This window comes from Camelus dromedarius, chromosome 29, assembly GCF_036321535.1.
Source record: "Camelus dromedarius isolate mCamDro1 chromosome 29, mCamDro1.pat, whole genome shotgun sequence".
Classification (NCBI taxonomy): domain Eukaryota; kingdom Metazoa; phylum Chordata; class Mammalia; order Artiodactyla; family Camelidae; genus Camelus; species Camelus dromedarius.
Window position 1 is genome coordinate 23,421,652 of NC_087464.1, and position 27,497 is coordinate 23,449,148.

Here is a 27,497-nt window from a genome sequence, read left to right on the forward strand (position 1 = left end):
AACAGCCTTCAGTAAACTAGAGCTATTGGGCACGTACAGCCCAACAGCAACCAGTCCCAGCGAGTGACAAGGCCGGAAAGATAGCAAGTGCTGCCTGGCTAACTGCAGCAGGCCATTCCCCCTAGATTCCTTGGGGCTGAGAGGTGCAGGGGGCAACGGAGGGGGAAGGGGCGGGGCAGGGCCCGGGTGCCTTTTAGGGCTATTCAGACCTGCCGCCTCATGGGACACCCGAGCTGCTTGTCTTCATGGCTAGCCCTTCTGTGCCTGGCCCCGTCCACACTTAGCTCTCCACAAGCTGAACTGCTAAGAAAGACTTTATTAATAAGGTAGGGAAGGGAGAAGGCAAGGAGCCTGCAGACGGACACACTGGTACCAGGGATTACAAACAGTAAGAAACACTTTATTTTAACTTTACAACATATAAATAGCTTGGGTCAAATCTGTGCTTTCTGACAGCTGGGCATCAAGTCTCCTCCCCTGCAGGTTCCTGCCTTCCTTCACATTGCACTGTTCATTGGGTGGCTCTGGCCCTGAGGCCGGTGGTAGAGGTTGGAGAAAAGGGGCCTGGGCAGCCCAGTCCCACTCTCCGTCTCCTGGTGCGGTGGCCTGCACCTGTCATCTGCTTGGGTTGCGGCTGGTGTGGAAGGACCGCTCCTCGGGGGTGAGGCCAGCAAAGAAGGGGTGCAGCAGGGCCTCCGCCAGTGTGATGCGCTGGGCAGGGTCAAATTCTAACATCCTCCTCATCAGGTCAAACAGCTGCACGTGCTCCAGGGAGTCCTGGAGCATGTAACTCTGCTCAGGGACACAAGGGGCCTCAGTGTGATGGCAGGGTCATGGGAAGCCACAGCAGGTCCCCTTGTCCAGGAAGCCTTGCTACACAGTTGAGGAGGCAGTGATGCCTCCCTGGAGGACTACTTCTGCCCTCCTGGATAATGAGAAGGTCTTGTCTTTTCATGCTTAGAGTAATGTTTGCTCTCAGCTTATCAGGCTACTGAGTGTCTCACTGGTTTGGTGCCTCTGCCCCCACATATAAAGTCCTGACAGGTGGCTAGAAATCACCTCTGCAAAATTCACTTGTCCAAGCACCAAATGCAGCTGACAGAGGCTTCCTGGCCATGCCTAGGTCTTCCCTCCCCCTCAATTCAGTCCTGCCTAGTTCTTCCTAAAATTGAGAGGAGATGAGGCAGGAAGTGGCAGGGTCTCTGACAGCTCTGGCTCTTCTGGTGTCCCCAGTTACACTCACAGCCACCCCATGTGGGGTGGGAGGGCTAAGGGCCCCTCTGGGGCGGTCTGCAAGGAGCCCCACTGCCAGCACCCAGCAGCCACGGCTGCAGCCTCCCATAGAGCCGGAGAGCTGCCTGGCCTGTCTCTCTCTGTGTCTGCCCAGTGTCTGGGGCCTCCTTGGCCTGAGCTGAGCTGGGGGGCCAGAAACTGACCTTCAGAGGCTTGCAGTTCTCCTTCACATACCGGCCGTCAGAGCTGTTCTCATCCCAAACCAGGCCCCCTTTGTAGAAATACTTCTGCTTCCTGAAAATGGAAGGATGGGAAGGGGTCAGCTCTAGGTGGGAAAGATGGCAGCTGCCTGGGGAATGGCAGCAGAGCCAGACAGGGATTCTGGGCAACAGGCTGCCACGTCACTTGGAGTGGGGCACAGGGAAGGCTGCTGTAAGCCTGGAGGAGCCATGGGCTATCCTGCAAAGGCGACCTAGTAGCTTGCTGACCCACGGCCAAGATAAGAAAGGCACCAAGGCCGGCCCTGAAGGGAGCTACCAGGGCTCCTTACCTAGTGCGGTGGATCATGTGTGATGGGATGGGCCCTAGGATCTTCTCCATCATCACCAAATGCTCTCGGTTTTCATGGGTCTGTGGAAGGTTAGGGATAGAGCAAGCAGGGGTCAGTGCCAGCCTCAGCCTCCTTGGAAAATAAGGGACAAAGATGGGCAAGTGCCCTGCCTGCCCCAGGAGATGCAAATCCACCAATGGAACATCAGTCCCAGCCTTTCTGACCTGGGGGCAGCCTGGGGCCAGGGATGAGGCAGCCTGGTCTTAGGGTCAGGTGGACCCCATGACTGCACACCTCCTTTTTGCTTACATTCCTCTCTCTATCCCCAGAAGATGCCCTGCCCCAGCCCATCTCCATGCTCTCACCCATGCTGTGCCCCTTGCCTGGAAGGCTCACTCCTCCCACCCCAGCCTTCCATCCTTGATGGCTGATGGCAGGAGTCCCTGACTATCCCAACAAGGCTGATCTCTTGCTTCCCCTACAACCCTCAGGAGTCAGTCTCACAACATGCGGACGGGTCACAAAGCTGACTAGTGGGTGGTGGAAGGCCTTCCAGGGCAGTGGGGCGATGTGGGAGAGGCCTTACCTGGAAGAGTGTGAAGCCCCGGTAGTACTCAAAGAGAATGCAGCCAATACTCCAGACATCACAGGGCTGTGCCCAGCCCAGCTCTGAAAGTCAAGATGGGAGAGGCTGAGATTCAGCACTGAGCTCCCAGCCTAGAGGTCACAGGGCAGCTACCACACTGGCTGGCAAGACTCTTGCCCAGAATCCAGTAGAGGCCCCTTTCTTGGAAAAGCCAAGTCAACAGCTACCGTGACTCCTAACATTGGCCCCAGGTGGCAGACAGGCCCCTCACTCCCTCTGTTCGTACTCTCCCAACGACTGCCCGCTTTATCAGGATTGGGAACTATACACTCACCAAGAATCACCTCAGGTGGGCGATAGTGACGGGTGGCCACGATAGTCGTGTGATGTTCATGGTCAAAGGTAGCACTGCCAAAGTCAGCCACTCGGATGCTGGTGTTCTTCACCGACTTCTCCTCACAGCTCTGAAGGGCAAGGAGAGAGAGCCAGGTCAGGAGTCCGTCCTGGTGGGTAGCCCACTCCTGGAGCAGGGCCTCCCTGTTTCCCCCAACAATACCTTGTGCTCATTGTAGAGGGTTTCAAACTCAGAATTCACAAACAGGATGTTCTCTGGCTTTAAGTCTGTGTGGGTCAGCTGGTTCTCGTGTAGAACTGGCGAAGCAGGAGAGGAGGGAAGCAAACACTGAGCACTTGGGCTTCCTCTCTGGCCCGCTCGCCAGCGCTGGGCCAGACCCCTCCTCCAGAGCCAGCCTGCCCGAGCCCCTGAGCCCCTAACCTCAGGAGCGGGCCATGCGTACAGGTTGGACTGCCTCTGTGCTGGCTTCCCTCTCAGGAGTTCTCTGTGCTCAGGGCCTCGGAGGGTTCTGATACTTGAGAAGAGGGGCTGAGGGAGACTTCTTTCATTTAGAAAACCTCCCTCCACCTGTATGCGGGGGACCAGACCTCCTCAGCCTGTCTCTCACCAAAGCTTCACCCTCTCCCCAGCACCAGCTACATAATTTGTGAGGCCCAGGGCAAAATGGAAATGTAGGTCCCCTTATTCAAGTTAGTACAACTCTCAAGATGGCAGCAGCAAAGCATTAAACCGAGCACAGGGCCACCTATGAAGCACAGCCATGAAGCCAGCCCCGCCTCTCCTCACCCCAGCCCTCAGCGGTGGTGGGAGGAGGAGTCTGGCTTTTTCTTCCAAACTCTGTCCCACTCCCACTGAGGTGGTACCCTGCCACTTGTCACTTTTCCCATCTGGCACTCAAGACCCTCACATTGGTGTGGCCCATCTCTCCTAACATAGACCCTCTCTTGACCAGAGTGAGTTTCAGCACTTGCCAGGCTCTGGGCATCACTGAGCAGCTCACCTTGCTTGGAATGCTCTCCCCTGTCCCGTCCATCTATGCAGACCCTGCAGTCTAGCTCTGAGTCTATTCACCTCCTCTCCGAGGAGCCTTTCTGACCTGTTCCAACCACTGCAGACCACACAGGCACCACCAGATAAGTTCTTAAAAGGTTGGCAGACAGATGGAAAGTGATGGTGAGACAGAGGGTGTCCGTGTGGACAGGACCTGTGGTGGACAGGACCTGTGGGTGGGGTCTACCAGGTCAGTCTTCAGCCTTGTCATCCTGTGCAGGGAGGGTAGCTGGCCTAACTCTACAGCAGCTCTTCCCGCCCCCTACCGAGTGCCTGGGGCAGAGGCCAGCTCAGGAGGTCCCTGGAGAGGACTCTCCATCCTCACAGATTCCTACCTGAAGGCTTTTCAGCCAAAGGGGTCCTGGTGTCTCGGGCCCAGCAGAACAGTTAGCAATACGCTGGAGCGAATTGGGGAGAGCGAGACCACCAGGTGACTTTGCTGCAGATACATGGATGCCCCATGCTCCTTTTGAGGGCGGAAACTTACATCTAAGGGCGTGGCAGAGCTGGTAGGCCATGTGCCGGACATGTGGTAGGGGGTAAGGCTGGAAGTTATTCTCCTTCAGGAACTCAAAGGTATTCTTGCCCAGAAGCTCAAAGGCGATGCACATGTGACCGTGGAAGTTGAACCAGTCAGACATCAGGACGCACAGGCTGGAGGTCAAGGACGGGGCGGGGCTCAGGCTCCATGCTGGGGGCTAGCTGCCCCAGCCCTCCCCCTCGGGTGAAGCCAGTCCCCATTCCCTCCCAGGCCACTGGGTCACACACCAGGAGACCAGTACACGTGAAGACAGAACTGTGGGCATAATCCCTGCATCTCAGAGAAAAAGATGGAGTAATTCCAGTACACTCCACAGAACTAGTGTTGCTTCTTTCAGCTCCCAGCTGAGCTTCCTGAGTCTGCAGGGCTCAGCACAGTGCTTGCAGAAGAGGAACTGTTCAGCATCTGTGCCACAGGCAGTTCTCCTTTGGACAGCTCTGACTACACGAGAACCCCAAACAGCTTCAGGCTTGTATCTTGTCTAATGCCCACCACAGCCCAGTGAGGCTCCCAGTTCACAAATGCAGGGCTAGGAGGCCGCCCTCAGAACACAGAGCTGGTTGTGGTGAAGGCTGGACTGAAACCCAAAGGCTCCCTGAAGCAAGACTCATCGCCAAACTCCCTGGGCTCGGTGCAGGGAGAAGGCATGGTGCCAGCCAGGTCAAAGGGTACTGCTCAGCACCAGGGGGTTCAGGCAGTGGGGGCTGGAGTGGACACTGTCCCCCTGGAAGCTTCCCTCCCATTCCACGCCAGCACTCACAACTTGTTCTCTTTGTCCTTCTCCTTAATCTTTTTGAGCACGTTGATCTCCAGCCGGGCGGCCTCCCGGTACTTGCCCACATTGCGGATGATCTTCAGGGCAACCTGAGACTTCCCTCTGGGACGGAGGCAGGAAGCAAAGTTCCTGTGAGAAGCTGCGAGGCCCTTCCCCAACCCTCCATCCCGGCCCCGCAGCCCCAGGCAGACACTGCTCAGGACTCCAGGAACAGGGCCTGCCCCGAAGAAAGCAGACACTTGATGCCCAGCCTGCCTCGTACAACACCAGACCTCTACTGTCCTGACAGCAAGCTGCTCTTGGCACCCGTGCCAACCTTAGGCTTTTTATGATCTCAGGTTGTCGACTCCCAGCAGGGAGTGGGCAGAGGAGTGGAGGCCTTGCGTGCGACAGCGCCAGGCCCAGAGCTCACTGGGTCCTGCCCCTGGCCAGGCCATCCCACCCAGAACCCTCCTGCAGCACCTCCTAACCTTCCTGAGCACACCTACAAGTCTGGGCAAACAGCTCCCCCTTGGGTGGGGCTTCCAGGATGGCGTGAAAGCCTGGCAAGGGGTTGAGGGTGCCAGCAGTAGGTTCCTCTCACTGGGAGGCCCAGGGCTGCTCCCTTCACTACTCCTGACTCCCCGGCCCCACCTGCCTGCCCACTAGCCACAGCATTTATCAGAGACCACTGAAATGCCAGGAAGCCTTGTTCAGTGTCCAGTGAGGATTTTAATAATTCCTGCTGTCTACCTTCCACCCTTATCCCCAGCCCCACCCCCGGGAGGCCACTTGCAGGATGCCGGCAGAGAAGGAAACCTGCTGAGGTTAGGCTGCCAGGTCCAATGCTGTCAGGAAGGGACAGCCAGAGCACAGGTGCCAGGGGGAGAACTGGAGTGACAAGCCCTGGCCCACAAGGGTGTGGTCTTAAGGCCTCTGGGAAGCTGGCTTCGGTGCCTGTGGAGAGGTTCCCAGGCCCCACAGCAGAGGAATCTTCTAGCAAGTACCCTGTTTTTCTTTCCCTATTCCATTTCCCCAGATTTTCAGGGCAGGAAAGGACTTCGGAGGAAAAGCCACTACAACCGCCTCCTAGAACAGGATCCCTCAGTGGCATTCCAACCCTTGACGCGGGGAAAGCACCGCTTCCACACAGCCACTGCCAGGGCGGGATGGCCCTTCCTTCTGCTGAGCTGCATTCTGCCTCCTGACAACAAGCCCACCAGCTGACCCCCTCTAGAACCCCTAAGGGTCCCCTCAACCCTGTGTTTACCTATTAGTGACTTCAAAGGTTCACTTCCTGCCAAGCTACTCAAAGTGGCACAGCCCAGATAAGATAATCCCCAGCTCTCAGATCTGCCACATCTCTCTCTGGTCACAGTGTAATCTACATGTCCCATGGCCACTGGTCCCAGCCCTAACCTCAGGCCACACTGGATATGAAGGGCGTTTAAATGGGAACTGTGGGCCCAGGGAGACTTCCTCAGTAATAATCACTGCCTTAAATTGGGGCCACATGGCTAACTGGACTTCTGGGTCTCACTGTCCTTTCCAAGCAGCCCCTGAACGTGGGAGCACCAAGTAGGGTGGTACCTGGCTCTGCCATTCAACAGCTGGGGGATACAAACCCTGAGCAAGTTTCTTCATCTCTAAAATAACACGAGAGTCACATACAGGCAGCACGCGGCTCAAGTGAGACAGCGAGGACACGAGCACTTCACAGCCAAAGTACCCAACTAGCGAGAGGGCCGGGAAGGCAGGAAGGTGGTGCGCTCGCAGGAGCTGGCTTCCCAGCCTAAGGTAGAGGGGGCCAGGGTTCTGGTCTTGAGGAATGGCAAAGGGACAAAAAAGTATTTCACCATTCAGACTGGAAGGGAGCAAGGTACCCCCAGCACCACCCCAGCACACACAGGTGTACCCCCCTGCTCTCCCTGAGCACACTCAAAGGGGCCCACCGCCTAGCCACACTGGAGAAGGCAGCAGCCTGCTTGCTGAGAAAGCCCAGGCTCTTGTTTCTTTCACCTGGGACAGCCCCCCAGGCAGACCTCCGGAGGGTGGGGGCTCATGCTTGGGACAGGCTCAGTACTACTCTCAACGCCCTGCCAGGCCCAGACCCTGAAAGAGATCACAGGACACGGGTCCAGACCACGGGCGAGCCAGGGCCTTGCCCGGTTCTGATATTCACCACCACAGCCCTGAGGAAATGGGGAAACTGGGGCAGCACCAGTCACTGACCACAGTTCTTGGGAAGGGATTGCACATGCCTCAGGAACCCCAGGAATTTCTATTTCAGGGGGTCAGCAAAACCCCAACATGCACAGGTTAGAACCCTGCTTCGGTGCTACCTTTCAAAAAGGAAAAGGTTAAGCTCTGCCATCACCTTCAAGAACCTCAGGCCATCTCTTCCCAGGAAGATGGCTCACCTGGCATGGTCCAAGCACTCCACCACCTTGCCAAAGGTGCCTTCACCCAGGTTCCCCACGATCTCATCTAGGAGAGAAAAGAAACAGGGCATGAGGGTCTGGAGGACAGAGGGTCGGCAGCTCCTGCAAGTTCACAGCATTCAAATTCTCAAAAACAAAAGTTTCTCTCTCACTGCTACACTCTTAAAACAGAAGTTGCTAGTGTCTGTGTCATTCAGGCAATTACTGGTGGCCCCACTAAGGCGCCACGCGCATTAGAGGCCCCTCCGGGCAGGAGAGGTCTCGTCTAACAAGGGGGTAGAAAGTAGAGAGGTAAAGTTTTACGAAAGGTGGCTGTACATCGCTCTTGGAGCCAATCGCCGATCCGGCACACCAGGTGGCCCTCCTTGTCATCTTCCACACTCCGGCTGCTGCGCTTACTGCTCTGTTGGCTTCTCTGCATGCACCGCCCCCCGAAACGCCATCCGACCAATCGCATGGTAGGCGGTTCCGATTGACAGATTGAGGTGTCAGTCAAAGGCAGAGGTGGAGACGGTGAGGAGCCGGTGGGTTGGTTGGTTGGATTTTCCAGATCCCAGCATTTCATAAGGCACACAGCATATATAACGATAGGGATATTGCAAGGGACACGTCAAGACACAAACTGACTTCAAAAACAGAAAAGTAAAAACAGCTACAGGTATGTAAAGAAAACTCGGACATTATCTAAGAGAAGGGCGCCGCAAATGCTCAGGAAGACGATCAGCCTCTGCCGCTGAGGGGCTGGGCCGTGTGGAGAGTCACAGCCCAGACTCCCTCCTCCGCCAAGTCTCCCCCTCCCCGGCCCCCCCGTGCTAGTGCGGCCAGGGTGAAGACGCAGAGAGAACGGCGCAAGAAGACGGCTGGCCCAGCCTGGGTCCGATCACCCAGAGTGGTCAGAGGCCACTCTGGCTTCAGCTGCAGAACGCCCAGCCTGCCCCTGCCTGCCTCTGTTCGCCCACGCAGCCCTGCACAGGCCCAACAGCTGCCACCTGCCCCTAGACGGCACCTGTGGCCAGAATGAACATCACCACCAGAAACGGCCTTTCGTCAGCGGCCCTTGTGCCACCAGCCTCGAGCAGGGAGGGAGCCCCGGATCCTCTGTGCCGGTTGACCTCCAGGCCTACCACCACGATGGCCTGTGCAGGCCCCAAGCCAGCTCCTGCCCTGGCCTTGGCACCTACGCTACTCACAGGCCAGGCTCCTCCCGAGCCTCATGACAACAGAGGGCACCAAAGAGAGAAGCAGCAGAGCCACATACCTGCACCACCATCCTGTGGCAGCGTGCAGAGAGGCCACCAGGCCACGCCGGGCGCCCACAGTCAACCCTCAACCCACGGCCACTCAAAGAAGTCACAGGAAAGCTGGGCAGAGAAGATGCCTGGCCCCCTCCACTACTCCTCAGGGGCCTCACGGCCGGGAGCAAGGGCAGGAGGGAAGCGGGTTGGGGAGAAGAGAAGACAGTATATACCCTCAGAGATACACAGCCGGCGTTTCTCCCCAGAGGCCTGAGCGCAGGTGGGCTCCGTCTCCGCAGAGAGCTATACGACCCTCCACGCTAAGAATGCTGCCAGGCCCTGCTCTGGGCATGTGGCCCGCAAGTGGGCAACGCCTGGAGCTGTGGGCCTTTCTGCCATTTCTTCACATGCCTCATCACACAGGCAGCTCGTCCCCCTCGCCTTCACTGCCCCTCACGTGAAGAGGCTAGGCTGAAGAGGGCCTGACTGGAGGTAAGAGGGGAGCTCCCAGTCTGAGTTGAATGACAGCCGGCCCTCCCCAGCCCATGGGCGCTCCAGCCTCTGGGCCTTTGGGGAGGGGTGTGGAGGTGAGACTGCAGAAGTGGCTGCAGTCCACACCAGTCAGAGTGCTCAGCTGTGTGTGGGGGCCGATCTGAGTGGGAAGGACCAGGCCACATGGCTCCAGACCACACACCAGCAACCTTATTAATGATTCTGAAGAAGTGTCCCTGGCCACTTGCATCACGCGGCCTGTGCCTGAAGCAGCGTGGAGACAGACAGGCCAGGGGCCAGCCAGCGCCGGAGCCAGAGCCCCTACAGTTGCCACTGCCCATGGGCCAGAAGATAAAGGAGCCAGGCCCCCTGCTCAGCCCTGCACCTGGACCAAACACACACACACACACACACATGCACGCACACCGAACTCGCGTGCGCAGAGCTGGCGGTACTCACCCAGACCAGCCAGCCTGAGAGAAGGCTAGAAAGAGATGAGGCCTTTAAGCCCCAGCCAATACACTCTGGCCACCACTCACCGAGGAGGCGCTGCTACAAGACCTGGTGCGGCGTTTGTGACAGTGGTGGGCGTGCTTGCGGGTCCGGTACGGCTCCCTCTCCCGTGACCGCCGACGGTGATGGGAACGGGAGGATCCATAGCAGTCCTCTCCGAAGGACGGGCTCCGCTCTTCGTATCGGTATGCGTCGCTGTCCCGGGGCTCCCGGTATCTCCTCTGGTAGGGCAGGCGGTCATGGCTGCCAAGACAGGGACAGGGACACTGGGCAGTCAGGGCCATTCCTCACACCAACCCGGTTCCTGCCACCAGGCAAGAGGCATGCGGTGGGGCCCCTGTAAAGGGCTCACAAGGGTAACCTGTTGGAGCAGAGGCACCCAGACTAGGGGCGGGGGGTGGGTGGCAATGTGAAGTCCACCCTCCGGAAGCTCGTCCCCTTCGCTGCCACAGGAGGCAGAGCACTGGGGTGTGAGCGTGGTGGAGGGCCTGGAGGACCTACCACCCCGGGGCTCTCTGTGGGCTGCGGAGACTGTAATTTCAGGCTGGGGGCTGAGAAAAGACCAGGGACAAACCTCTGGAAAGGTCTGTGGCTATGTTCCTAATCCTCAATGAGAAAGGCTCTGAGGTTAGCAGGGGAGATGCCAGCCTTTTAGAAAGCAGGGGGATGTGTCAGGAAAAGGAAGAGTCAAGGACAGAGAAAGAAGGGGCAGTAAGGATGGTATCCAACCCTGAGGCCAGGGAATGCAGGGGAAGGGACGGGAGGAGCCTGGAGAGGACGAGGCAGCGAGTGGTCTAGGCGCAGCCGGGCAGAGGGGCACCTGCAGGGGCCCAGGGCTGCCAGACTGTCTTCCTGGTCCAGACGTGGGAAGGCATCCTTTCTTCCCACCTAGTTCCCTCTCACCTTCTGGACCGAGATCGCCGGGGTGGAGGCTCCCTTCGAGACGGGTATCGCAGTCTCCCTTCGTGCTCCCGACTATAAGACCTCCTCCTCTTCCAGCGGTAGCTCAGGTACGGGTCTGGCTCAGGGGAGCGGTATCGCTTACAGTGATGCATCTAGGCCACAAGAAATAGAAAGCTCTGCTAAACACACCGCCAGTCACAGCTGGCAGCCTAAGTGCTCCTGAAGAGGCCCATTGTTCTGTTTGGGGGCAGCCCCTCCCAAGGGTTTATGAAGTGAAGAAGAACTCTGAGGTCACATTGGTCAAACAGCAGACAATGGGTAACACCCTTCTCCACCAGTGAACAAACAAACAGCTGCCTCCCCAGCACAGCATCGTTGGCCTGGTGGCCTGAGCACTAAGGGAACCAGGAGAGCCAGGACAGGTGCTGAGGCAGAATGCGGAGCGGGTGTGTGTGGGGGTAAGAACCATCACAGGAGACCAAGGCCAAGGAGAAGGGGAAGCCTCCTTTGCTTAATTCCTTCCTCCCTGTCTGTGGGGTCCTATGAAGGCCTGCTGTCAAGCCAGAGGCCAGAGTCAAAAGGCTGCTGGCAGGGAGCCAACCCACAAAAGCGGGGTGAAAGTCCTTGAGTTTGAGGGGCTAAGTTGCCTGATTGAGGCCCTGAACTGGACCCCACTCCAGGGAGCAAGGACCACAAGTCAGTGTGAGGAACCACAGGCAGAAACAAGAAGGCCAGCCCTTGGGGAAAGAGGTGCAGAGGGTCCTACACACATTCCCTAGCTGACCCGAGGGTCTGGCCAGACACAGGGGTCTTTACAGCCTTGCTGGTCTATACGTTGTCTCAGCATCAGTGAAGATGTCAGGGTCCTCAGAGCATCCAAGTTTCCTGCCCGAGGCCTATTTAGTGCCCTCAGACGACCTGCCACCAGTGCCATGCTGGGCAGGGCCTCAGCTCTATCCAGCAGGACACTACTGTCTACTCTTCCAGACCCCCTGCTCCAGCACCTTCTCCTGTGCCCATCTCCGGAACAACCAGAAGGCTGGCTGTCTGGCAGTCTGTGGCTTGGGGAGGCAGGCCTCACTATCCCTACTTCAGTGGGGACTTATATCCACCCCAGGAAATTGCCAAGTCGGATCAGTCACCAGACGAGAAAGACAGCTAAATCAGGCCAGCTCCCTGTTCCCCTCCGCACCCCAAACCCTGACACTGCCTCCATGGAATGGCTGGGCCAGAGACCATGACCAGACCAACCCTTCACTTGGCCATAGCCAACCTCCAATGGTGGTCAGTCCTGGGCGTGCCTGATCAAGCACATTTTGGACAAATCCACTGAGGCTGCCCCATCTCATGAGAAGGGTGTGTCTGGAGGAAAGCAGGATGGAATGGCTCTCCTTAGAGGAGTAGGGCAGGGAAGCATATTTGACAAAACCCCTGGGAGCTTCTCCATGATCCTGGTAAAGTCAATGTCCTCAATTTCCCCCCAGCAGATGTCCTCTGCTGTCTACCTGGAAGTTCAGGCCCCAGCAATCCTTGGCAATAAATACTTGTAACAGCTCCTCAAGAACTTAGACTGCTGTTCTGTTCTGGTGGTCAGCTGACTAATGTTTCATTGTCTCCCTGCAATTACGCTGGGTCAGGTGCCCGAGCTATGGAACAAAGGCAGTATCTCACATCTCACTAAGTGACACAGAAGATGCTCCACTAGCTGGGGCAAAGGCCCTGCCCATCCTCACCAGGCAAAGCACCAGAGCTGGAAGACACAGTCTAGTCAGCACCAGGCCAAAGACTCCCTCCTGCGACCTGGAAGATTCTTATGTACACACATGCTAATGTTAGTGAAAAGAGCACAGCGTCAGAGTCCGATGTCAATTTGAATCCTGGCACTGCCACTTCTAGCTGTGTGCCTTTAGGCCAGTTACTAAACAACTCTAATCTTCAGCTGCTTCTTGCAGCAAGGGGATAGTAATCTCTTACACGGTTCTGTAAGGGGGAAATTATTTCACTCCTTTAAGTAATATGCCTAGTACCTGCCTTGAGGTCAGATGCCTAGCACAGGTCTGGACTGAACACAGCTTTTCATTAACATCAAAAATTAGGTTTCAGGTAACACCTCTGTGGGTGTTAAATGCCTTAAGGGCATTACGGATATTTTAGAAATCCCTTTCAAGGGACCAGGAGGGAGAGAGCTCTAGGTAGAAAACTGAACCAAATCCCACTGCTGCCACTTACTGACCTCGTGACCTTATACAAGTCACTCTAGACCTTGGTTACTATACCTGGAAAATGCAGATGACACCACCTCCCAGCCAACTTGGCAGAGAAGATGACAAGCATAAGAACTGTAAAATATCACATACAAGGCAATCATAGAGGAGATTATCTCTCCCTTAACACATTCTAGGCAGGTGGAATATTGGGAATACCAGATGCCCCTCGTTATCTTCCCAGTTAGGGTTCTAGCGCCCATTTCTCGTCAATTATCTCCGATTCTCTGAGACCCCTGCAAACGGGTTGTTAAAAGTTAAGGGCCACAATTGTGCTCTGCAAGGCTCTGCTCTACACAATGAAGAAAAAGGTAATGTGAAGGAAACCAGGCTGAGGATGCCAGCTTTTCTCGGAGCACAGGCCTATCCGTCTTCTCATCCGCTGTTCCTGGCCAGAGAACCGGGTTGACAAGAAGAGCAGCCAGCCAGGTCAGCGGCTGTCCTCCGGAATCCCAGCCACCCCAGCGCTGCATGGTTATTTTTGGCTGACGCTGCCCCACCACTGCAACCTCAAACCTGCCACCTTGCAAGCCGCCACCACCAAGAGAAACGCTCCTCCTTTTCAAGGGCATGGAGGTGGGAAGCTGGAAGGCCGCCAACTCCGCCTCGACGGGGGCCTGGCTCATGCGATTCCCACCCCAGCTCCACACCACGACACCCGCTCCCGGAACTAAAGCACAGAGACTCCCGGACCGTGAAGCAGAATGTCAGCTTGGCCTAGCCCCTCCCCCGGGCTGGAGCGGCTCCACCATTACAACAAAATATGCGGGGGGCCTGCGGCCCTCGCTCACCCTTCCTTCCTGACGCCTCGGGTCCCAGAGATCTCAGAGCCCCGTCCCCCGTAACCGCCGCCAGTAGAAGCTAGGGAAGACCTTGGGGGAGGGAGGAGCAGGGGGAAGGCCAGCCGGAGCCGGAATCAAATTCCAAGACGCTCGGGGAGAAGTCGTCTGCGGACCAAGCCTCAACCAGGGGAAGGGGAGGGGGGTCTGAAAGCCCCTCCAGGCTATCCCAGGTAGGACCCCGACCCTATTCCGCGGGCAGGTGCAGGGCCTCAGAGGCCTCTTAGCCTCGGACTCCGACACGCAGGATCGAGAGGTCGGGGTCTGCGATGACCGCCCCCTGGGGGAGAAGCGGCGGGTCAGGGGTGAGAGGTTGGGGCCGCGGCCTGAGATGCGCCGAGAAGAAAACCAAAGGGAGTAGGCAGAGACCGAAACGGGAGCCCGGGGACCCACACCAGAGCGCCTGCCCCGCCGACTCACCCCACCACCGCCACCGCCACCGACGCGGGCCCGGGCCCCACACTCACCGTCTCCCAGGCTCCGGCTGCGGCTAGGCCCCACTCCCCGCTCCGAAAGCCTCTTCCGCTTCCGGCTCCGGCCTCCGCCCGTGGCGGCCCCGCCCCTCGCGTGACGCAGCCTTCGCCAGCCGGAGATCGACCCAGCTCCGCGGCTTCGCCGCTCTAGCCCGCGACTCGAAGGTTCTGGAGGACCCGCCTTCTCAGCCGGGGTCAGTGTGGCAGCCGCGGCTCCCGGAGGGCCGAGGGGATGTCTCCGGCCGCGGCCCGCCCCACCGCCGTGTCGCGACGCACGTAGGCCCCAAAGACGCGACGAAAGCTCAGTCCCCGGCTGACGGGCGCCGGGAGCCAAGAGGTGGAGCCTCGACCCCGCCCGTGATCGCCCGTCCCTTCCTGCGCGCCGGGAGGAGGGCATTGTTTCGCAGTCGCCTCAGTGAAATCTGGGCAGACCCTGAGAACCCGCCCGGCCCCGGGGCCCCGGAGGGCGCTAAAAACAGCGGAGGTCTGTGCGCCGAGGTTCGGGAGGCGGTCCCCACTCCCAGCTATGTGACAGAAGCAAATGAGACCTTCCTCTGTGTGTGTGTGTGTGGGGGGGGGTCTTTAAAGCCATGGCGGCACGCTCCGGTGCGCGTGCACAGCAGTCTGGGAAGACACCGTAGAGTCCTGTCGGTGGGCCCTCTGGAGGGACGGGGTCTAGGGGAAAGGGGAGGTCTCGTTTTCTTTCAGCAGCCGTGGAGCACGGCAGTGAGCGGACCAGCACTGTTTCTTAGTTCATAAACCCCCGCCACAGAGAAGCCCTGCGGCCCGCCGCAGACAGACGCCGCTGCCATTTCTCCCTGGAGTCACTCGGCGACCCCTTTGCCCGGGCCGCGAGCGTAGGCTCACCGAAGCCCCGTCCACCTACTGTCCCGCGCTTGATCAGGGCGGGATAACGAGGCTGTTTGCTAGATGAGGAAACCGAGGTCAGGTCCTTTGGGAGACCTCACGGCTTGTAAGCTTGCACTCCCCGCCCCCGGGCTCTCGCTGGCGTCACTCAGCAACGCGAGCCGGAGCGACCTCTAATTGCCCCCACGCCACGCCAGGGCGGGAGCGGGAGGGACCCAGCATCCCTCCAGACCCCGCCCCACCTCCCGACCGCGCCGCCGGGGCGGCCAGGGTTTCCCCGGCCCCGCCCCGCCCCGCCCCGCCCCGCCCCGCCCCAGCAAGGGCTGGGCACGCCCCCGGCGCGAGGCACCGCCTCCCGCCTCCCGCCCCCCAGGCGCGGTAGGAGCGGAGCCGCCCCCAGAGTGGCGGCGGTCTCTCCAGTCTTTACTCTCTGACTCTCTTAACCCAGGGTCTGACGGCGTGGCTGCAGCGGGTGCTTAGTGTCCCTCAAAATCTCCGTTAGTTCCGCCACCCTCACCGGAAGTAAACAGCCGAAGCAAAGTAAAAACAGGATGCTTGCTACACTATTGCAGCCTCAGGACCGGTCCCAGTCCCCTTCCAACCAATGCACTTGTCCCCCAACATAGAAATTCAGGAGCCGCTTCTAGTATACAGTTAGTGATCGAGAGCCCAGCTGTCCCCGCCCCTAGATCCCGCCCCTTTAGGATCCTGCCTCAAGGGTCGGAGATTCTGAGTTGCCGTTCTTGCCTGGGCTGCGGCCACATCAGCCAGGTTTCATCCAAGGGTTTCATCCAGTAAGACGAGGTGAGAGGACTCCGGTGTCTCCTCTTCCTCCTACCACTTCGTGTTGCCCGCGGTTTCCATGGCTCCTGGAAGCCAGGATGGCTTGGGTAGCTGAGGGCAGAGGAGCTCAGAGGGGCTCAGAGGGGCTCCTGTCCCCAGCCCTGCCCTGAGTGCTAAGCTCTGAGGAGGTAAGTCGGGCTTGTCTTCCCACCAGCCCTCCCACCACCGAGAACCCAGAAGTCCTTTCCTCCCAGTAAAGAGGCAGAGCACTCTTTTTCGGTAGTAGAACAGGAGCCATCTCCTGGCTCCCTCTCTAAAAACTGTAGTTCAGCAGCTATCCTGCCTGAAATTCTTCCATTAGAGCCTCATTCTTTGTCTTTTTGTTCCTAAAAGAATTCACACCTAGAAGAGAGACAGAGTATGAGCCACTTGGAAACAGTGAAGTAATTCCCCCATCCCCAACTCATCCCACCTCACCTCCCTCAGCCCTCCAGTGCTGGTTGGCTGAGACCTTGGCAACTGGTAGCTGGAGAGATCAGGGGCCACATTCAGAGGAGGTTTGCTCCATGCTCTCTGCCCATCAGGCCCAAGCTCTTTGTCCAGGCCTCAAGCCATGTGCCTGCCAACTCTTTTCTGTGTGGGTTGAGGACAAGGAAATGTCCCTGCCCTACACCTGCCACCAGCCACCTGAGCCCCACAGCAACTCTTGTTGCCTTTGATTTCCCTTTTGCCCCCCTGGGCTCCTGGCTCCGCTCACCTCCCCCTCTAGGTCCCAGCTTCTCTGATCCCCTCTTCGTCCTGCTGGCCTTGCTCTCTTCTGTCTCCCACATCTATCTTTGCCTTTTCCAGCGGTGGATAATTCACCTTCAGAACTTAGCCCCAGGGTCACCTCTCTGGAAAGGCTTCCTGGGACCCCCAAGGGACGATCAGGTTCCCTTCCTCATGCTCCCATAGGACTCGGTGGCTGTGTTTTCCTCTGTGCTGGCTTTGAAAGCTCAACAGCCTGGCCTGTGCCACTCCCACTCCAGCAGACCATGAGCACCCAGCCCCAGCCAAGTCAGGAAAGCTCAGGTTCTCAGTAGGGGCTTGGGGCTGCCCGTAGAGAGCCCCTGCCTCTAAATGGGAAAGACAGAGCATCTAGGCAGAGTGGACCTGGGGGTGCCGTGCCAGGGCGTGGGAGGTGGGGGCCGGGCCCAGTCCTCGTGTTCCATTTTGGAGACGCCTTGTGTGGTGGTGAAATGCTGGGGAGACAGCTCAGCAGGGAGCTCAGGAACCTGAGCCTGGAGTCAGGAGAAAGGAGAGAGTCAAGGTGTGTGGAAGGTAGAGGGCCTGGTGCATGGTGGTATAAACCTGAGCAGGGAATGCGTCAGGGAATGCGAGGAGTGGGCAAGTCAGTTATGGCTCAGGGCCCCCATCTTACAGCTGAAGCTATGAAAGCCAGAGAGGTACTGGAACAGTGACTTAATCTGAGGGCTTCTGACTCCCCACATACAGTAAAATACAGTGTCCCCCCAAAATTTTCCCCTGACTCTTGCCGTTTCTAGACTCCCATACTGGGAAGGAGAGCAGCAGGGGTGGAGGAACATGGCCTAGTTCATAGTGGACTGACTACCTGCATGACCCAGGGCAACTGACTTCCCCTCCGAGCTTCAGGCCCCCACCCCAAACCTGGGAGGATCAAATGAACCCGTTGTTCAGCAAGTGGCCGGGACAGAGTCAGCACCCACAGATCATGGAAACTGTTCGAACTGAGAACTGTTTAGTGAGGTTGGGGCTGGTGCTTATTTGAGATCTGAATCCCCAGGGAGAATCTTGTACCAAAGGTTGGAGTTAAAGGGTTTAAATGCACACTTGGCCCCAGGGCCTCGGTTTCTACATCTGAGGAGGGGCTGGTGCTCTGGGAGGGCAGGTGTGCCCCAACTCCAGGGTCTCCCCTCTGTCCTGCTCTCAGGACCCACTGAGGCAGAGCCCCATGGACCTGATGCCTGGACCTGCCTGCTCTCCCCAGCACTCCTGTCACCTCTGGCCACTGGACTGTGCCTGCTCACTGAGGCCCACTGAAGGATGCAGATGGGTGTAGGGAAGATGGGCACAGCAGTCCTTGGGGCTCAGGCCAAAGCCTGGCTCCTTTTTCCCTGGCAGGTGCTCAGATAGGACCCCTGAGCAGGCCTGGAGGTGGTCAGAGAAAGACCAGGGGGTGTGGCTGGCTGAGAGCAGGTGGCAGTGGGCCAAGCTGGCTGGCCACCTCTGGGTGGCACTGGAGGCCCCATCCAAGCAAGCACAGGTGCTGCAGAAATGGGAGGGAACGCAGGCTGGGAATCGACAGGGCCTGATGAGAGCTGCTGGCTCTGAAGCAGAAAGTCAGGCGCTGATCCTCTTCCCCAGTCTTCCTTGCTTGTTCACAGCCCCAGGGTGGTCCTCTGAGCTAGCAAGTTCCCCTTACTAGGCTGAAAACTCCAGAATGCTCAGGGCTGGTGCCCACGTCTGGTATCATGTTCTCAGGAAGAAGTCTTGTCGGGGTCTGGGGCATCCAAGGGAGACAGACGGGAATTGATTCCCCAACAGGGCTGCCATGTTGAAAGTGTCATCTCTGTGAATGGCACCTCTGGAGGTGTGTGGTGCATTACCTGGTGTGGCTGGGAACTGTGGACAGAAGCAAAGAAAGGGCCAGAGAACCTGTAGCCTCCCCCTCCCCTCAAGAGTCAGAGGGAAGGAGGTGGCTAGTTTTAGCTCAGTGGATAGAAGAGTTTCCTTAGAAGCCCAGCCACCCCTGGTGAAGCTTCTATCCCCAGGGAGGAAGAGAGGGCTATGCAAACTGAGGCTCCTACGGGAGGTACCCAGCATCCCTGCCACAAGTGAGGGTATGGACAGTACCACCCTATGATGGCCTGGATACCTCAGCCTTTAGTGACCTGGGGGTCTCAGTCCATAGCTGACCCTCCTAGAGCCATTATTCCCTACCAGGCTGGGGACCCAGTTGACACGCCTGCCACTCTCTAGCATTCCACAGCAGCATCCCCTGTACTCTTGCTGGAGCGCCAAAGCCATCAGGAGCTGGGCTGGAGAGGTGATATGTCTCAGGTCCAGCTGGAGGTGAAGGGTTGTACATCTGGAAGCTGTAGTGATAACAGCTGGGCAGCTCCCCAGAGCCTTGAGGCACAGTCCCATGTGTACAAGTCAGGGCACAGGTCTATGCTGGGCCCCTAGCTGGGCTTATCACAGCTGGTGAAGCAGGGAGCTCAGGTGAAGCTCGTGGAGTCAGCCTGCTTTATCAGGGGTTGCAGACACTGCCCTTCCCAGGGTGGGGGATGCATGTGTTGAGGCTGGTCCTGCCCACTCCAGGGGCTCATGCTGCCTCTAGCCCTCCCCCAAGTAGGTGGACTGCTCCCTGGCCTGCCTGGAGCAGGAGAGGCACCAACTATGGGGATCCTAGGGACAGAAGGAGTGGAGGAGGCCAGACCAGGACAGGACATGGAAGACAAGTGAGGGTGCCAGGAGTGGGGGAGGAGTGGAGTGGCAGAGGATGGGCAGACAGTCTCTTCTGCCCCCAGTACCCTGCTACTGCAGATAGAAGTGGAAAAGGCCCAGTGGTTTTTCGACAAGATGAACCGACAGCCCCTTGAGCTGGAGCCCAGCCTGAGGACCCCTGGAGTAGGGATGACCAGAGCCCTCCTCCAAGTGGGTGCATGGCAGGGCCCGTGTCCAGCCCTGCCCTGTACTTCATCCGGGTCATCAGTCTTGGAGCAGCAGCCAGGGAAGGAGGGCAGTGCAGGGGCTTCTGTTCAGCCCAGAGGGGATGCTTCTCTCCCTAACATTTGGAAAGAGCTTGTGATCACCCAACTGGCTCCTCTTCTGCTTCAGATGGGAAAACAGCCCAGAGGGTAGGGAAGAACTTGTTCAGGGTCATAACACTGTGGTTGGAGACTGGGAGGCGCCCCCGGGACTGAGCGTAGCTGCAGGAGATGCTGAGAAGCAGAGATGGGATGGCATCGGGACCCAGGCACTTCAGGGCTCAGACAGAGTCTTGATGGGGGCAGCTGAGAACCCTGCACAGGCTCAGGATACAACCCACCTGTGGGAGCGGCCGCTGATGCTCACCCAGGTGGGTCAAGACAGCTGGCAGGCTCAGCCCTGCAGGGAACACAGGGCATGAACTGAGCCAGGCTGTGCTTTTCTGTGCTGGGAGGGCAGAGCAGCAGGTGAGCCTGGGCCCTCGTCCTTGCAGGATTCTGAGGGACTCCACTGAAACAGCACCCTCTGCTGGTGGACACCCAGGTACTGTCCAGACGTAAATCATTTGGTCTGGAGTTGGAGGAGCCCCTGTGGGCTGGGTGGTCAGAGGCCTCCTGGAAGGGTTGAGTCTCAGAGGATGCGGAGGTCAGGAACGCTGGGAGGAGGGGGCTGCGTCGGTAAAGGCCTGTGGGCTAGCTTGAGCAGATAGATCTCAGTCAGGTGAGCCCCACGGCCCTGAGGCTAAGCCATGACTCTGGGTGGAATGAGGGTCTTCACAGGTGAACAAGAGACTCTTGGAAGAGCTGGGTCAGAGTGACCAGTGGCTTGGGGCCTGCCTGGAGCAGCTGCAGCAGTTACAAGGAGAGAAGCTGGAGCTGGAGCGCTGCGTGCAGGCCCTGGAGGCAGAGAGTGTTCGGTTGCTTGGGGAGCAGTCGGTGCAGGTAGCAGTGCTGGGGGCGGCCCTGGGCCAGGAGGCCTGGCAAGTGGCTGCTGGGGCCCACCTCTCAGTGTCTAGGCCCGGCTGGAGTGGGGGTCCTGTTCTCACACTGGGTGAGATGGCCTGTGGGCAGGAGGTGGGCCAGCCTCTGTCACAGATATTGAGGGGAAAGGCCCAGAGCCCCAAACCCTAAGTCACATGGCCAAAGGCAGACTCTCTTCCCCAGGAATCAACACTCCTGGCTGTTACAATGGCTCCTGTACGGGAGCATGTGGGAAATCTATCCGCTTCAGCAAGTCCTGTCTCCCCTACACATGGCTGAGCCCCTCCTGCTGGCCCAGGGCCAGGCTGGGGAGGTGAGATAACCTTAGCTGCTGGGCTCACTGGGATGCTTGGGAGAGGAACTGCTCAGGACAGAGGGTTGTGTGTGTGCAGGGAACCATGAAGGAGGCATCTCTGTCCCAGTCCCCAGCCCAGCTATCAGGATGTGGTGAGGACATCCATGCAACTTGGACAGGAATCATTGAAAATGGGTGAAAACAAGGTGTGGGTGATCTGAGGTCCATGCTGTGCCTAGACCACCCCATTTCTACTAGCACACTTCAGCTCCAGGAGGCACCAGTGCCCCACTGGAAAGAGCCTGGAGCAGGAGGAATCACATCCCAGGCTTCATGAGAAGGCATCCGAGTACAGGTGGCAGCTGCCCTGAAATTTAAAGAGGAAGAACTGCAGGGACTCCAGAGGCCGAATGGGGCCTGGCTTCCCCAGGCGCCTACACTCTGTCCACCCCTTTCCCTCCCCACCCACAGCCTCCTCCTCCCCATTCTCTTCCCTACCACCCAGTCTTTCCTGCTACCTGCCAGTGAGTCTCTTCCGGCTTCTTAGGATCCTCCCTGACTTTATCTTACACTTCCTTCCCTTCTGCCTCTTCCTCCTTGAGCTCCATCAGTCTCCACTCATTCATTAGCATTTACTAAGCAGCTACTACAGGTCTGGCCCTCTTCCATACACAGGAGAACCAGAGTCCAAGCAGATCACTCCCTGGCCCTGAAAGTTTCTGGTTTGGGAGCACATAATCATCAAGCATGATTTATGAGTTAATGTGCCTGAAGAGGGGAAGGGCATAATGGAAGCTGAGGAGGGCTCACTGGGGTGGGGTGAGGTGGGGACCACCTGGGGTCAGATGACCCTAAAGTCTTCCCCCAGCCTGGTACCAGGGACCTAGTGCAAAAAAGCAGATGGTCCAGGCTCTGCCAGAGTCACCAGCCCCTTCCTCTCATGGGGTCTCAGCTTCCCAGTCTGTATGATGCGTAAACTCCCTGCCCTGGTCCCTGTATCACCTGGGGGCTCAGGGCCAGGGTATGGGGCCTTTTGGACTCAGGAAGCCCATCTGCCCATAAATGGACAGTGCAGGGAGACAGGGGAGGATCTGGAGACGGAGGGGGCTTTGGAGATGTGAACCTGCCCTCAGGAGGCTCTCGGACTGGATGGTATTAGTCATACAAGGAACACTGAGGGAGGGTCACCCACCAATATTTTTGGATTTAGGGAAAATTTTTAGTCACCTGTCAGTCTGGCAGGGAAGAAAGAGGCCATCTTGCTCCTCCCTCTCAGTGCTGTTCCATCAGCCTCCCCCAGCACCTGACAGCCATCTGTCCCTTCTCTGGGTCAAGGTGTATTCCCAGGCAGGCCCCTGTGAGAATGGAGTGGGGCGATGTCCTTGGGGAAGCACCAGACCAAGACAGGAGCCAGCAACCCCCCACCCCCATTCCCAGACTTCCCTGCAGGTGGGCTCCGAGCTAACCCAGATGCGGGCTAAGTGTGAGAAAGTCTGGGACGTGCTGAAAGCTCGGGACTCAGAGCTGGACGCTCAGCAGCTGGCCCTAGAAGGCGCCCAGAACCAGGTGCTCAGCACTGCCCCCACCGCTGGCCTCTGCCAGGCCCGTGTGGCGAGGGAAGGACCCAGTCTCCCCTGCCCAATCCCTGATCACAGCATGGCCACTGGCTTTCCCTCCCCAGAGTCAAGTCCCTCTCAGGCTCTCACCACCACTACCCCACTTTCCTTTGCTCCAGCCCCAGGGTACCTGGGTGTGAAGGGCTCTTAGAGAGAAACGTCTTCCCTCACAGAGATGCTCATCAGGCCCCACAGCTCCTCCTCTTCCCCTGAGGATTGGGGGCAGGTGGCACGGGGCATTTGGGGACATGCTGCCAAGAGAGCCCTCTCATTCCCTGGGGGGACATTGCTGGGCCTGGGGCCTGATATGTCTCCCCATCTGCCTTCTCTCTGAAGAGGGAGATTCAGGGGAAGAGGCAGGAGGGGTGTGGCTAGGTGGGCTCTGGGGGCACGGGGAGTTGGGACGTCTGGGTTCCTGGGCCTGGGCTCACAGATTGAAGGAGAGTGGCCTTCAGAGCCTAGAAGTCCTGGGCTCAGGTCAGCTCTACCACCAACCAGCTCACTGAGCAATAGCAAGTCTGACTTCTCTAAGCATCAGTTTCCTCATCTGCAAAATGGGGATACTGACAGTACCTAGCTCAAAGGACAAAGGGAGGATTACACGGGACAGTGCATGCTGCACAGTGCCTGTTTCCAGTCCCCCTGAGCCTCCTGACCCCTGGGGTCCAATTTGGGTGAGTCAGTATCAAAGACATAAAACCAAAGGGGTGTGCCCAAGGCCAACTACTTGTGGTGCTTTAGTCGCAAAGTCTATTTATCCAAATGTTCCACAAACAAGGAATTGTTTTCACTTCTTACTAAGTTCAGGAAACAGTTTGATATAAAGTGCCACCATCAGTGATACACAGTGTAGCACATTCCAGGGCCTGGAGCCTGAATACTGTCTATGCTTGGATACTGTTTCACTCTGACCAACAGCCTCTTCTTTATGACCCTGCATGGAGGAGCTTGATGGGTGGGGGCTCCCGTCCTTTGCCTCAGCTGCTCTCTGGGAACCCCAAGGGAAGGGGTCAGATCCGTCAGTGCACCCTCAGGCTGAAACTGTGTCCTCAGGGAACAGAAGCTGATGCAGCTGTGAGCATCAAGGATTCCAGCACCAGGAAGACAGGAACCGCCAGCCACCTCTCAACCCCTGAAAGTTGGGGATCCTCTAGAGGGGCAGTGGGAGTGACCCCTGCCTCCCTGTGAGACCCAGACCCACCTTCTCTCTCTGCCTTTGTCTCCCCATCTGCAAGTTGGAGGGGAAACAGGCTCAAAGGGCCCTTCCAGCGTGGGTCTTTGCTGGTTCTGGATTCCTCAGCTGGTTCCCCCCTTCCCTGCCCAGAGCTGGAGCCACCCCATACCTGGCCCCTGCCCTGCCTCTGTGCCACTTGTGGAGATCAGCTTCTCCTCCATCTGCTCCCAGATCTCAGCCACAGCCCTGGAACCACAGAAGAGAGGAGCATCTGAGAAAAACTGGCAGCCAGGGGCAGTGCACAGGCTGGGGAACAAAGGCGGTGTGGAGATTGAGGTCCCGAGCCACCAGGGAACAGCTTCATAGTCTCACTTTGCAGCACAAGAGAATAAGGTCAGCCCCAGTCCACCCCTGGACTGACAGGCCTCAGAGAACCAAGGACTTCTGAGGAGAGGGGAGGCCCCTGTGGCTATGCCTTTAGCCCCCAAGGCCAAGGTGTTCTTAGGGCCTGAGGCCTATTATAGGTAGCTGCAGTCAGAGGCTGTCCTTGTCCCCCACCTGCCACGAGGCCTAAAATGCTCATGTTGGCAAAAGGTTCCTGACTCTCAGTGGATGAGGCCACCTGGTCCTTTCCCAGGGAGGACCCTGTGGCTAGGAGTAGAGCTGGGCAGATAGTGGCCAGTGGGGATGCTGGCATCCTTGTGGGGCTTCGTTGGCTCACTGACTGCCCCAGTGCCAGCAGGGTGATGACTAGGGACCCTGTGTCTTACTGGTGAAGGCCTTGGGCACTGGACTTTAGACTTCTCAAAGTGAGTTCTCATCTACTTGTGCTTCATGTCACTTTACAGTCTCCATTTCACAGACAAGAAACTGCCCAGAGAAGGCCAGTAATTTGCCATAGGTTACACAGCAAAACAGCAGCTAAACGCCCTGTTTCCCTAACCTGTCGCAGAAAGGTGGTTTCTCATTTCAGACTGCCTATTCTGAGCTTGACAGCATGACCACCTTCAATGGCCATAGGCCAGGCCAGCTTAGGGTTGACATCCTCCTTGAGGTCATCCGGCCATTTTTGTTTTTCTGAACTTCCCTCCCTCTGCTGTGTGGTTCCCTCCCCTACAGAGCTCTGTGAGCTGGGCTACATGCCCCCAGAGTCAACGGTGTCACTGAACATTCCCTCTATCTACTGCCTTAAGTGAAGCCAGGTTTTGGAGCGGGGGTTTCTATGGCAGGGTGAAGGGCTGTTTCCCCGGCATCGTCCTTTGCAGAATATACTCTGTCCCACTGCCATCCACATGGCTGCTGTGGGGACTGCCAAGTTCTTAACTGATTGATTCAGCACTGGATACTGAACCCTCTGAACCAATGGGCCCCTTCCTGGGATCACCGGACTTGAGACAAGAGTAATTTTTCCAGAGCTGAAGACTGGACACATAAAATGGGGGAGCTGTCAACTGCCTTATTTTTTTCTGTGGAAAAAGCTGGATTTCAGTGACAGCCAGCAATTCCCAGAAAGTGGAATTGGGATGGAGAGGTTTTGGTTCAGTCCAGGGCATCTCTTGCATGGAGAAGATACAAACTTGACCTTTGGGATGGTCATCTCACCTTGCTCTGTGGCTCAGGAAAAGAGAAATACCTTCCACGGGCAGTGCTTCTGGGTTCCAGACCTTCCTGAGGTCTGCTCCAGGCCCTGCTCCCCTCGGGCTCCTCCACACACCCAGGAGTCGGAGAGTAAGTGTCCCTTCTTTCTGCTCACGTGAGCCTGAGTAGTTGGGGTCCCTCGCCAGGGAAACACCCCCACCCCTGATTTGGGGGTGTTAGAAGTTAGAAGGCGGCCCTCCTGCCCTGAACGAAGGCCCTCCCTGGAAGCCAGGCATCACCTCTCCACCGGCTTACTCTCAGTTTGTATCCCTAGCAGAGGGCCACTCCCCCGCCCCTTGGCATCCTTGTGTGTCCCTGTCTCCCAGCTGCTGCCGGGGCGGGTACCTCACTCTCTTCAAGCGCAGCGGGACCCCGCACTCTTCCCAGTCCTGCTTTTTTGGTGGTTTCCTCCTCGACTTCGTTCCGGGGGTGATTACAAACCTTCTCTTTCAAAAGGCTCAAGCCACCAACTCCCCTCTTTTTTCCAGGCAGTGACCTGCACTCCGCTTCACAGGGACGCAGGCGGAGGCGCGCTCTGCGCGGGGGCTTTCCTCCCGGCGCCGTGCGGTCCCAAGTCCGCCCCAGTCGCTCCGCCCCCTCGCCCCATTGGCTGGGCGGAGGGCACGTGCCCCATCCTGGCCAATGAGGTGGGGGAGGCCGCGGCGCGTGGCCAGGAACGCAGCTCCAGCTGGGGCGTCAGGTGAAGTCCCGAAGCAGAGCCGAGACGTGGGATAATCAGACACCCACACCATCCTCCCTCTCGTCACTGCTCTGGGTCCCCGCTGCCCTCACTGAAAGTAGGCACACGCGGGAGAGGTAAGGGCAGCTGCGTTAGAGTACATCCCTAGCCCTGCCATTCACCAGATATGCGCATTTCTGCTCGTTTCTTCATCTGTAAAATGAATAAGGTCACTGCCTCACAGGTCTGTGGCTGGACTCTTAAACGAGATACTGTGTGCTCAGCGCTCGGGTTAGGGTACAGACTCTAGACTTTGTAGCCACTGAGAACCCTGTGCCCTTCTCACAGATCTTGGACCTCACGTTGGTTACTCGACCTCTCTGTGCCCGTTTCCTCATTTGTTAAATGTGGATAATAGTTCCACCTTATAAATGTGTAGAGGATCAAATGAGTTAATTCACGCAAAGAACTTAAACAGCACCTGGCACACACCAGTGTTCAGTCATTGGTAGTTTCACAGCCACGTATTACCACCAGAGCCGTCATGTGTCCTGCGCACATGTGGAGAGTTCCTTTGGGGTGCAAATCTGGGAGCAGAACTGTTGGACCCCAGGGCATGTGCATGTCACTAGGTAATGCCAAAGTGTTTTCCAGAGTTAGACTAATTTCGACTTTATCCAAGCAACCTGTGAGAGTTCCCATTGCTCCCCATCCTCCCCAAGACCTGGTATTGTAAGACTAAAGTTTGTGCCATGACTGCTGGCTCCAGATCACCCTTCTAGAAAAGCCTCTTTCTAAGCCTATGTCCTCCTTAAAACATGCCAGCAGTGCCCTGATGCTCAGAGGATGGTGCCCAAATCCCTTAGCCTGGGATCCATCCCGGCCCCAGCCACACTTTTTTCCAATCACCTCCTCCACCGCTAGGCACTACCCACAGTCCCCCAGTGCCAGGTCCTTTGATACCACCAAGTTTCCATACCTATCAGTTCCTCTGCTGGAATGCTCCTCCTCACATGTCCAGTTGGCAATCTCATTCTTCTAGCTGAAATGTCACAGCCTCTGGGAAGCCTTCCAGAGATTCCTTAGTGAGCTGCTCCAGCATTTATCTGCCCACTGGTCCCAGTCACTCTATATTCTACAGACTCAGTTTTTGTCTAGGTAATTGTGTGAGCCTCCCAGATGGGAATGTGAGACTTCAGTAGGAGCGCAAAGAGGGCTTGCTAATGGAGTGAACCTCTGGCCTTGTGCCTGCAAGGACCCTGGCGTAACACCTGGGGAGCCAGTTTTGGTGATCAGGCAATGTCAAAGGTGCCCAGCTAATACAGAAGACAGGATGAGAGTTAAGTGCTTTGGGGAAAGGATGGATGAGCAGTGGAGAGAAAGTTCAGGAAAAATCAGGGGATCAGAGGAGCAATTTAACTCACCCCCTTTTTCTCTGAAGGCCTTCACCTCTTCCCTAATACAGTCCAATGAAACAGTCATTACAAGTGCCCGCAAGACCCAC

The 27,497-nt window shown here is 57.5% G+C and overlaps 1 protein-coding gene across 2 annotated transcripts; it reads right to left on the reverse strand.

The window, feature by feature from the left end:
- Nucleotides 1-379: 379 nt before the first annotated feature.
- CLK3 (CDC like kinase 3) lies at nt 380-14,496 on the reverse strand. 2 transcript variants are annotated; one of them, XM_031440836.1, is made up of 13 exons: nt 14,224-14,496; nt 10,654-10,805; nt 9,777-9,993; nt 7,829-7,925; nt 7,490-7,556; nt 5,076-5,192; nt 4,262-4,428; nt 2,926-3,020; nt 2,704-2,833; nt 2,370-2,452; nt 1,784-1,863; nt 1,437-1,527; nt 380-792 (listed from the first exon to the last, which is right to left on the reverse strand). In XM_031440836.1, exons 2-13 carry the CDS (start codon nt 10,803-10,805, stop codon nt 616-618), a joined length of 1,473 nt encoding a protein of 490 aa, XP_031296696.1. In that variant the 5' UTR covers nt 14,224-14,496; the 3' UTR covers nt 380-615. The 2 variants fall into 2 exon arrangements, with proteins under 2 accessions (XP_031296696.1, XP_031296695.2); XM_031440835.2 differs by having other exon boundaries at nt 14,177-14,248.
- Nucleotides 14,497-27,497: the final 13,001 nt, after the last annotated feature.

Excerpts from the sequence above, each read along its gene's own strand:
- CLK3 (XM_031440836.1), bottom strand. The coding sequence starts at position 10,805 with ATGCATCACTGTAAGCGATACCGCTCCCCTGAGCCAGACCCGTACCTG. Across the intron at positions 2,453-2,703 it reads CCCACCTGAGGTGATTCTTG|AGCTGGGCTGGGCACAGCCC; the intron begins GTGAGTGTATAG and ends CTTGACTTTCAG. Across the intron at positions 1,864-2,369 it reads GGGGCTTCACACTCTTCCAG|ACCCATGAAAACCGAGAGCA; the intron begins GTAAGGCCTCTC and ends AACCTTCCACAG.